This window comes from Punica granatum, chromosome 4 (assembly GCF_007655135.1).
Source record: "Punica granatum isolate Tunisia-2019 chromosome 4, ASM765513v2, whole genome shotgun sequence".
Lineage (NCBI taxonomy): Eukaryota > Viridiplantae > Streptophyta > Magnoliopsida > Myrtales > Lythraceae > Punica > Punica granatum.
Genome location: NC_045130.1, coordinates 1,016,321 through 1,028,635, shown reverse-complemented (window position 1 = coordinate 1,028,635; position 12,315 = coordinate 1,016,321). Strand labels below are relative to the sequence as shown.

At 38.5% G+C, this 12,315-nt stretch overlaps 1 protein-coding gene across 1 annotated transcript; it reads left to right on the top strand.

Moving 5' to 3' along the window:
• Window positions 1-7,265: 7,265 nt before the first annotated feature.
• Window positions 7,266-11,950, top strand: LOC116204714 (probable inactive shikimate kinase like 2, chloroplastic). The gene is made up of 8 exons (XM_031536962.1): window positions 7,266-7,574; window positions 8,401-8,591; window positions 8,670-8,864; window positions 9,276-9,337; window positions 9,626-9,692; window positions 9,766-9,884; window positions 10,873-11,049; window positions 11,666-11,950. Exons 1-8 carry the CDS (start codon window positions 7,302-7,304, stop codon window positions 11,773-11,775), a joined length of 1,194 nt encoding a protein of 397 aa, XP_031392822.1. The 5' UTR covers window positions 7,266-7,301; the 3' UTR covers window positions 11,776-11,950.
• The last annotated feature ends 365 nt before the right edge of the window (window positions 11,951-12,315 follow it).

The window sequence follows — 12,315 nt, the reverse complement described above, 5'->3', positions numbered from 1 at the left end:
AGTTAGATGAGAGCTTGTATATACATTTTGTTTTCTTTCTCTCTCTCCTCCCTCCCCCAACCCCCCCACCACAAAAGAAGCTAGGCGAATGATGAAAGATAAAATTGACAATGAAAAAAAAGAGCAAGAGAATCATTTCTATCTTCTTTGATTTTTGTCGTTTGAGGCCTTTGCACGTATGGGTGAACAAAAGGTGCTTACATAAAAAGAAAAAGGTTTAGGTTTTTGTATTCATCATGGACATGGAAAGCACTTTTCCTCTTTATTTGATCTTTTGGTTCAATTTTGCATTATGGATTGTTAGACAAGATTCTGAGCTCAAGTGGGGTTAGAGTTAGATAATATAACATTACCTTTCGCTTAATCAAAAAGCTTCACCCAGGTCGCCCATATGGACAATTTCATATAATATAATTAAATCAAGACACTAACTTGAGTACAAAGAACCATATGTCATAGAAACTCTACAAAAAATCGCTGCATCATTTTATTTATGAATAATTTATGGGGACTATTTGCATGTCCCGAGGACCAAGAATTTTCTACCTGAAATATATATTTACTGAAAATTTAAACAAGAAAAATTAATTGCCCATCTAGTAGAAATAAAAGCTACTCTTTTTGGGTATTGCTTGTGGGGTTAAGCCTTGCAGTGTATTGCATCAGGTCCAGATTACTTAATTATCACTTTGACTCATCCCCTTCTTCCTTCATTGACAGTTTAAGGAAAATGTCAGAGACCCTTTTCGAAGTCACTCAATATGTAATGCGACATCAAATGTTAATTTCCACAGTGCTCACATCAAGTAGAAGAGTGATGCCTGTGACCTGTTGAAGTACACTATTTGATGTCTAGAGGGTAACCTCTACGTATATGCGTGTCATTTGTATCGTGAAGATAGAATTTTATTGCAAACCGAATGGCAAAATGGTCGTCGAACTTACCTTTGAAATTATATCTCTACCACATCCCATTGATCGGCATGAGGGCTCTGCTTTCCGGAAATCCTTTTGATTGAGTTGCCTTCCCTCGACTTTATTTAGTTTGATTTTCGTTAGTAGTTTTAATTGTTTTAGTGAGGCTACGATCCCGACTAATTATTGGAAAAAAAATTTATTAAATAATATATAGGAACTCCTATAATTAAGAAAGTAGCAAACGTTATAATGGAAGTGACACTTTTGAATAGGGCTCTCGTCTGCATGGTAGCTTTTTAGCAATAATTGCTGTATGATTGCTACAACTTGCATCGTTTAATAAACTAGTCAGATAAACATAAAAGTGAACAAACTGTATATGTGTGTGTATATACTACCGAGTATTATATTATAACTAAAGTATATATATATATATATATTTCTAGCGAAAAAGTATAGACATGTATGTATGAGATTTTGGTAATGGTGACTCTCTATGCGGCTCCCCATAATCAGCTTGAACTCAACACCCATATACACGGTCAGCTCATAGGACATGAGCTAAACAAATAATGCTGAACAATTATCCGCTCGACGAGTTCTCAGGATAGAGCGAAATGGAGACGGTAAATGCTCTTTTCGTGTATATTTTTGGACATTGCTATTCTATAAATATTATTTCAGACTGATTTGAGGGAGTTTATCAGAGAGGTTTTTCTACTAGTGAATTTTTTTTCTTTTTTTTTTTTGCGCTCATGTGTTGGCCTTCTTGGATAAGCTCTCTATCTGTAAATATTGGTTGAGTTGATTAAATCTAAAATTAACCAAAAATTTACAATCAATTTTTTGAGTCTTTACAATCTATTTCTCCCATCGACGTGCCAAAGCATCCTATAATCTGTACGCACTCTCTTAATTTCAGAAAACAAAATGGAACCGACTATATTGTATATGGATTTTTTTGGGTAAGCTGACGGGCCAAAGACGCAAGAAAAATTTATATTGTATACGGAATTTTTTAAAAGATCTGGTTGCATCAGTACGTAGATATGGTGAGAACGGGACCAGAGAATCACATCAACCAACACTCTCTCTCTCTCTCTCCCTCTCTCTCTCTGTGCACTGCCCTTTAGGCAGAAGACAGTGACTGACCGTAAAGCCTTTTGGGCTACGATACGAAACCCCAAACCCTCTCACAGCGACAGAGTAGGGGCGTGTAGACCGTACTCTTTAGCGTTACCTCAAGACACAGAATGTCAAAATTAATTATTTTATCATCATTACACTATGATTCGTCGACGACGACGACGACCTTGATACATATATATATATATATATATATATATATCAAAGCATGGAGCGGGGTGCACGTGTCAGCATCTGGTCGCATCGATCCAGACACTGCAGGCACCTTGAGCCACACTGGTGTGGTGTGGTGTCCGTCAGATCTCTGCTCCCCCACTGCCTCTGCGCGTCGGGAGAGGAGTTTCATTCACGGCAGCGGACAGGCACACCCCCCACCCCCCCGCCTGCGGTGAGCTATCATCTCTCTCTTCCTTTTCAGACGGGGCCAGGGCCTTGTTTTCACCCACACCCCCGGCCCCGGGCCCGGCTCTCGCTCCTTAATTAAATTAATTAATTAATTTTGATAAATTTATTAAAATCTCTGCCAGCAATTCTCCCTTTCTCTTTGAGTAGCTCGAGAAGCTTTTTTTTGCATGAAAAAAGTGGCCTCCCGGGCCCACCTGAACTATTGTCGTGACGTGTCGATCAGCCAAGGTTTCATGCAACTGCCCTCCCTTCTCCTTTTCTCGCTTGCCCTCTCATCTCAGTATAGTCCTGGCACCACTTAAGAGTGTGTTTGGATTGAGAGTTGAGTTAAGTTGAGTTGAGTTTTAGTTTTAATTGATTTGTAATGATTATATTGTTGAATTATGAGAAAAAGTGTGAAAAAGTAATAAATAATTGAGAGAAAATAATGATTAAGTAATGATTGCGTTGTTGAATTGTGAAAAAATAATGAATAGTTGAAAGAATTTAATATTAAAAATTGAATTGAATGGTTAAAAATATTTAAAAAATAAAAAAAGTAATGATTGTGATGTTGAATTGAAGATAAGTGGAGTTGAGTTGAGTTGAATTGAGTTAAACTTTGTTGCGAAAACAAACACAATGATTTAACAATTTACCGTGAGATCACTACGTGTTGCTTAACCCGCGCTAATCATCATATAAACATCTATTTGACTCAACCACAGGGAAGTTTTACTAGATCTGAATTATATTGTAGGTAAAACCGTACGCATGAAGTATAGTTAATGATAGTCATAGTATGCATTTATGCAAAGAACATGATAGGAGGAAAAAAGGATACTTGAAATTTTAGTGGTGAGAATCAGTTCAACATCGAATTCATTTTTCATTTGTAATTTCTTTGTTTTTGAATAGATTATTAAATTACTAATTAATTCTGTGCTCGGTGGCTCAACCTTTTTTCTTTTTTTCGGTGTGTGCCCTGTTATCCAGAAGCCCAATGGGTTCTGACTAATCCAATCAGGAGATCGAGCATTAAATGTTATTCTCCCTCCCAACAAGTGCGCTTTCCGGGGTTAGAACTTATGTTATCCTCCTTACGAATGTGAGCTGCTTACCACTCAATCAACACTTTTATTGGGCCTGACAGCCTATTATTCTTTGAAGGCATGTACTTCGCATTTTATTTCTCTTTTGAAATTATACGAATGTTTTGCAACATTGACATATTGTCGGGGCGAGGACATTTTTGCGTTTTTTGAAAAGGAAAGATTTGGCCGCACCTGATTGATTGACTTTTATGTTATTTGTTTGATTAACATATGGGAGTAGTTGGAAATTTAATTGCTATCCAGTAACTACTTAATGTACATGCGTTGTCCGTCCAAATATATAATAAAAAAACCCAGAAAGAGAAATCCTATCTTCATCATCATCATACCATATAGAGCATATCTAACACAATATACATATATATATATATATATATATATATATATATTCCTTACTGATGGAAAACAACAAAGAATTAGTTACGGTGTTCTAGTCAGAGATCGATAGGAAATGATCATTTTCCAGCTTCTATTCCGTCTCCAAACGATTGAGTATTGTAAGTGCGTGGATGACCGTGTCAAAAGTTCGGGTTAATCACCCAAACTATGCAAAAATTCTAATTAAATTATGTCTCACTATATACAATACAAGAGTCACTATACTTGGACTATGATCTAGTTAGATTTTATTTTTTCTTTTGGTAGAAATGATTGTGGATGACATTGCTCTCATAAATTCGGAAGATCGAGTATATATTAACAAAGGTTATTCCTCATCCCAATAAGTGCGCTTTCCGGGACTCAAATTCGTGTTATCCTCCTTTCAAGAGTTGAAACTGCACTTATTACTCAACTAATACTTAGTTGGTGATGATCTAGTTAGATTAACTATTTAAGAAATGAGTATAAGTATGTCGGGAAAAAAGGAGAATAAAGAAAAGAAAAAAAAAGAAAGCAAAAAAGGAAGAGGAAAGTAACAATGAGGAAACCATGTAGGGATGAATGAATATATATATATATATAAACCGTATATATTATTCCCAGTGTTGTAAGGCGCAATTCTCGCGGGAGAGAATTGGAATCGATGTTATTCCTCTTAGTAAGAGAATAATGGAATGAAACAAAGAGCATAAATAAAAAGAAAATGCAGAATAGAAAAAAAAATCAAAATCATGAATGAAAATAATTGAATTTGCCCCCATTACCCCCCTCAAGTTTCTCGCAGGTACGTGTCGGGAGAAAGGGACATATCACGGGAAGGTCCCGTGCTGATGCCGTCTCTGCTGGCTGCAGAGGCCAGAGAGCGTACGTATGGATGTGGTGGGGAAAGAGAAATTGGAGCAAGGCATACGGTCAAAGACATAATGTCCAAATGAAAGGACGTACACAGGCGTCACGGCCAATTGGGTTTGAGGCTCCAGTACCACCGTATTTATATATATATATATATATATGTAAATATGCATATATACGCGCGGAGCAATCTCTGGCCAAATCATTTTGTAATCGATTGCTTTATGATTGACGCCTCGCTGACAGCACAGTCACGGCAAGCAGCTAAGCTCTCGTCAGAGACTAAGTCTCAGAGAGGAGAGGAGAGAAGAGCCCTCTTCTGTCCTTTCACAGTCTGTGATTGCGACCATTCCTTCCCTCTTTTTTATCCGGGGGCAGTCCGGTCTTTCTCTCGCCCGCGGCATTCAAGTATGGACCATGCCATCCCGAACACGCAGGGATTCGGATCCTCGATCCGTTGTTTGCTTTCTGTACATATGACTGCATACTTGATTTGAGCATTCGACATTAGTCTCCATCGATCCGGACTCGGACATTCTTTCCATTTTCACATATATAAGAAATAAACCATATGTGACATGCACGAAGCCGACCATAGCGTGCAAGGAGATCTTGTTTAGCAAATAATCCAAATGCCAGAGCCAGTTTCCACGCAAAGTCCTCCATTGTCAGTATTAAACGTTCGTACATCGATCTCCCTCTATCGCACATGCCCTTATATATATATATATATGCCAAAAGAAAGGTCACATCATGTTTTTTTTTTCCGATGAGTACCCATGGTATTCGGAAACCCAATAATGAGTCCCGACTAAAAGGTTACACCATGTTTAACTCGCACATATATACACACATTTATTAATGCATTTACCGAACATATATTAATTGCTACATATTATGCATGCAGATGAGGAAGGGAGTTCAGCTTTTGTCCCATATTCACGTTTTCTAGGTGCCCGTCTAGTGATCCTTCAATATTCGAAGAAACCAAAACGATTTAACAGCTAGCACACATCAACTGTTTCATTTCAAACCTCAATTGTGCGACACAGTTAGGACAGTATTAATCTGCTTTAGTTTGGAAATTTATATTGTATTTCCTTTTGATGATAGTAGAAAATTTGTGTATTCAAAGATGAGAAGGAAATAATTAACTTGCAAAATAAAGTGATCTTATACATGACTCTTTATCATTGTGAATTAATTAACTGAATGACTTATGATCTATCTATCTATCTATCTATCGACTAAATAAAAGGGATCTTGCATAAAATGATGACAATTCAAAAGAAGAAAAAGTACTTGAGGGGAGGACGTTGAATACATTTGTCAGAATAGCATCCTTTGAGGGCTCTGCAATCACTCAGACTCATAGTAGTAAATAAGGTATATATATATATATATATATGTATTCGATTATAAAGGTAGTTAATAAAAGAAAAATTTATAAAGAGGTATATGTAGTTATATTTGCCATCGAATATATATATATATATATATTTATATGTATGTGTGTGCACGTATTAAATCTTTTGTCCACATAGAGAGAGAAAGAGAGAGGACTCGGAATTGAATCATTCATTCATTATTACTACCTTTTGAATGCAAAGAGACAGAGAGAGAGAGAGAGAAGTGATGTGACATATCTGAGCACAGTTTCATCTTTTTCTGTGGGACAAGAATTCCCCAGTAGGTCTCCCATTATAAAACCTGGTTACTTATTATTATTTATTTCATGTGGGCCATCCCCATCCCTTGTTGATTTGTTTCCTACTATTCAACATGGCTTTGTTAACTTACAAATTGACTTCACAGCCGAACAGTCTGGCTAACTACTTATCTAGCTTGGTCGGACAAAGATCTTCGCGTCGATGCACTGCACATTCGTTCCTTTTGTACATGTACGTATAATGTGAGGGCCAACCAAATTGAGTCTCTCATCTTTGCTCGGATGGTTAAGCTATACTAACATTGGACTCCGGTGGTGAGACACAGCTATAATATGGAAGTGTGGGTTTAATTTCAGGATGGACCGACGTGTAGTTTGGGCCACAGGGTTAAGGTTGAAAGGCCCCGTCTGCATGGAGGGGGAGGAAGGGTAAACTCATCCCACCGCACTCACACGCTTATTCCTCCCACTTATGATCTCCGAACCGTATCCATGCACTTCAAAGGTAAACTCGGGGCTCGTTATAGATCTGTATGGAATCCGAGTAAAACCTAATCATCGGTCTACACTCTTACCTACCTGTAAGAGAAGATGCAACGAGGCACATAACAAGACCATTCTTCAAGCCCAACTTCGGCCCATTTGTTGCCCATTGGACCTAATCGTCCAGTAATTTATTGGGCTTTTTTTTTTAATCTTAAAATTGAACTCTGACGGTTACTCAATGAAGGGCATTATCCTCAGAAGGTGTCACGTGCCACGCACGTGCTGGAACATGGTCAGTCTTATCCAGTCCAGTTCTCTCGCGATTCCCTCCAACATCCGCACCCACTGGTATGGCAACTGCGAGCAGCGTCTCTCCTACTCCTAGTCCTCTCTGCTCCCTCTCGCGCCAAACTCCCGTCTTCAAACCCAAGCCTTCCGACTTCTCTCTCAGAATTCTCAGTCCGGCATCCTCAAACCCTAGCGCCGTCGCCTTCTCACCTTCTTCTCTCTCAGCTCCTCGGTTCGCCTCCAACAATGTGGCGTCCTCGTCGTGGGACAGACCTCGCCGTCTCTCCTGTAGATGTCACTCGTCTACTGTCCCCGTCAACATCAGCAATTACGAGGTGCGTGATTTCGATCTCCGAATTAGTTGGATTTCCATTTGGTTGCAGATAAGCTGGTAATGTGATGATTCTAGTGTTCGGTAAATTAATTAGAAGGGATTAATGCCCTTAGTCTGGCCTACACTGTCCCGATCCTGTGACACTGAAATCGTTGGAAATTCTAAGGAAAGAGAGACGTCATCGATGAACCGACAATCTGATGGAATGTCGAAGTTCGAATCTCCTGGTAGTAATTACTGATCGAAGCAGCTTGCTGGATTCTACCAACCAAAAAATTAAAACGAAAGATAAATGTGCTGGAACTAGGATTTTCTGTCACTTCATATTCTATGCAATGTATCTTTAGACTGGTTATTGAAGTCCATGGAAGGTGCTTTGTTCAATTGCCTGATAGGTTGTTGTTGTAGGCCTTGCAAATTTTGCAGTCTGATCAGATTCAAACATAACTGTCTAGCTACTTGCTCCTGACGTCCACATATTAGGAAGCCTAGGAACTCCATCAAGATATGACTATGTTTCCACCGGAAACTTTATAATATTGTTTCCATTCATCAGAATATGACTTGCAGGTTCCAATGTTGAGAATCTTGAGATCCAGGAAGCTTACTTAGTTGGTTATATATACTGAATCGGGATTTTAATTTTTTATTTTTTTAACCTGATTCTTGAGAATATCTAAAATTTTACTAGAGTCATTATTAGCCTAAGGTGCTAAATGTTGCATAACTGGAGGTGATTATGAAGGACATATACTTTAATACTCTCTTTACTTGTTCAAGTTGCAAGATGAAATTGTATTGTTCTAAAGCACGAGGACATTATGCAGTTCTCTGACAATGCTTCTGATATGGAACTGCGGATACAACTTGGGGACGTAGAAATTCAAAGCCCTAGAGATGTTTCTGTGGATGCAGAAGACACCTCATTAACCATCAAAGTCAAGCGTGCAGGGAATCTCTTCACACTATTGGAAGCAGATACTCTTTTTGATAGAATAAAGGCTGCTGAAACTATATGGTTAGTGAAACTGACAATTCATTATTTCAGTCATATAGATCCCTGAGGTTTCAAACTAAGGACGTTTGCTCTCAACAGGTATATAGATGACGATGAACTAGTTATTAACTTGAAGAAGCAGGATCCTGATCTAAAATGGCCTGATATTATGGAGTCCTGGCAGTCACTAACTGCAGGAGCCATGCAACTTCTTAAAGGAGCATCTATCTACATCGTTGGGGACTCCACAGAGATCAACCAGAAAGTGGGAAAGGAACTCGCTGTGGGTCTTGGGTATTCATCCAGCTTCCTCTTGATTCAATATTTGTGGTTGATTTTCTTATTTTACTAGATAAAGGTGCCTCAACATAAAACCAACCACGTTAGCATAAATGGAGGAACCTCATGGTCCTACACTAAGTCAATGGCAAACAAATAACTGGGATATTGTACTGATTACTGCGATTACTGTATTATCATCCGTTTTTCATTCTCTAAGTGTTCTGTGAGTTGACTTTGGATGTTTGTCTTCCAGTTATTTCTGGTCAGCCCTGATCTGATTATTTGGAAAATTTAGTGTAATAATTTCAAATATGTAGCAATGGATTTTTAAATAGGCTCAAACCCTGGTCATTGGGCGGACGTTGTGAAATTTGTTGGACTTTATGTAGCTTCAGATTTCTAATATTTAAATTACAATTTCAGGTATACGCCTCTTGATACCAAAGGGTTGCTGGAAACATTTGCCAAGCAAACAATTGATTCATGTGCGTATTGAACTCGTCAAAGGAAATTAAGAAAATTTTTTTACCACTTTCCCATATTATTGATTCATTTAGAACATACCTCAACTCTTCATCCCTCATAGCAAAGCCTCAGCCTCTATAGTACAATCAGTTGACCACGTGGTTTACAAATTTTATATATGGACCAAATATATACATTTTTCTTCTCGGTGAATAAAATTAGTATTTCAGGATGTCCTCCAGTAAATTGAATCTATATATGCATGGGAAATCTTATCGTGATTTAATTGTTCATGTCATCGATTTCAGGGGTGACTGCTGAAGGAAATGACTCTGTTGCAGAAGCAGAGAGTGCGATCCTAGAAAGCCTAAGTAGGTATGTCTATTGTTTGAGCTTTAAATGCAGAATCCTAAAAGAGGTAGTTGATTTTTCCACCTTGGTTTAACAGTCATGTCCGAGCTGTTGTCGCAACTCTAGGAGGGCAACAGGGAGCTGCTCGTAGAGCTTATGGATGGAGGCATCTTTATGCAGGATTTACAGTCTGGCTGTCTGAGACCGAAGCTACAGGTTTTTGCTTTAGTATTGCCATATTTTTTAATGTCCTCTATCCTACTTCAAAGATCTTTTAAATATTTTTTAATGTGGACTTCATGCCTTCAGGGTACTTATGCATTATATTTTGAAAAGATTATGCTAGAGGCCCTCTTTTTTATGCATCAAAGTTGTCTTGAATTGTTTTCTGTGTCAAGTTTGTCATCTTCCATCCGCTGTTCTGTATTGTGATTAAAAAAAATGCTACTTCTTCAAGGGAAACTTAGGCAATCCTCAATGTTTTGATATGTCCTCACGTTAATCTGTGCTTTACATTTGGGAAGTTGTTCATTGGATGTCTAGTCATAGTAATATTCATCTAAGTTTCATGTTGATGAAATTGCTTCCGGCTCACATTGTCATCTTCAATGACATTGTCTAGATATTTTCCTTTGTGGTGGTTATGTTGTTTTTTCGTTTTTCTTCTTGTTTTTTTTTTTGGGGTAACAGAACTTTTATTCTTACTGCTCTTAATTGAGTGTTCCATTCAGCTAGCCTTGTATTAAGCCTTGCTGGACAGAGCAAACATTTTCTGATGATAGCTGTGTGTGTTTGTGCACCATGGTTCTTTTCTGACAAGTTTGGAATATTACGGGAGACTTCACTATAAAAGAACTACGTGAGCCTAAGCTTATTTTCCTTGGAGACCAGATATAACTCAAAAGTAATGACTGCCCTCAACTGGCATAGGGAAATACCAGACTATATTCTATGTCTTATATGCCCAACATCATGGTTCTGCAATGGTTTGATTTTTGCGCTGACCTCTGGTCCAATACCAGTAAATACTGATGCTACCTGGAAGCTTTAGCATTGGGTCTTGAAAGTCTGGAAACTTCCTTAAAACCTCTGAAAATTCCGAAACATGGAAATGGCAAAGATGTGATTTCCGCATAATGGAGCTCCATAACATCACATAATTATGCAACAATTATTGACTGTAATTAAGTTACTTCTGATGCAGATGAAGATTCTGCCAAGGAAGAGGCCAGGAGACACATTATAGATGGGTCTCTGGGGTACTCGAATGCAGACGTGGTTGTTAAGCTCCAAGGGTGGGACAGTGTCCATGTGAAGAGTGTGGCTCAGGCATCTCTGAGTGCACTTAAGCGCCTAATTCTGTCTGACAAGGATCTTCCAGGTATATGCATCTGTTCAATTAGTTGAGCCTCTCAGAGATTATTAATCAGAAACAAACAAAACTGAATCGCAGTAATAATATGGTAATCCCATGCCAACTACTTCTGTCCCTTAATATGGTGAAAGTGCAGCCACAATGGTTACTTGATGTTGCATGCCTCTCGCTGATCAACATGTGAGGCACATTTTCTTTCAAGCTATGGTTGGTAGATAGGAATAAAAAGCGAGTGTACCAGAATGAGAAAATTTCCATTGCATTTCATTTCCATTCCTCAGTGACTATATTGTGTGACAGGTCGATTTTACGTGATAGCTTATCCATGCACACAGTAGTCGAGTATAAACCTTCTCTAATGGATGTCCATGAATAAGAGTTGGTCCTCTGTCATCCCTTGGTCAGTTTTTGTGTTTTATAAACGGCACTGAAAAGATAGATGATAGAGAATTTTGATAATTATAGCAATTTACTTGATCTTGTGCTGATGTGATACTTTTTTAGAAGTTTTACATGGTTTACATCAACAGCACGTAAAGACTGACATAATACTAGTAGGGAACTTAAACACCAATTCTCCTACTTGATCTTTTGCCTCAATATGATACTTTTGTTTTGGAAGGTAAGAAGAGCCTCTACATAAGGTTGGGATGCCGAGGCGATTGGCCGAACATCAGGCCTCCAGGATGGGATCCGTCGACTGATGATGATGCTACAGTTTCAAATACGTAGTAAAGATTGGAGAAGAAGAGATCTGATGCCATGCAGAAGTTTTGATCCTTGAAATCTTCTTTATGTTATGTTACTCCTCGTCTTCATATCATGACATCTGTTCTCTTCTCAACAATTAAAAAGGAAAAGAAAAAAAGCTATGTATTCATTTTGAGTTGTACCTTGTCCCCTTTCATTTTGCTGTGGCCTCCAGTCTCCAATCGAACTGGTTATGGAGGATTACTATACAAATTTATATAATAAATCGCCTATAACCCCACCCATCCATAATCCTTTATAACTCCATAACCCTTTTATAACCCGTGACGGGGCGGGACAGTCTGACCTCAAATTTCCATCCCTTCACCCCCAAGAAAACCCTTTTGTTCTTTTTTTTACCAAACACAACTCATGGGTCAAATAAGATAAGACGAAGTCTGGCCCAAATAGAATGGTGGGGCCACTATGGGCTAAACTTGGTGGCCCCAGGTTCACAATGGGCCTAAAAGCACTTCAGTGGCTTCCACGATGGGCCTGTGCAGCCCAGATCCATGGGCCACA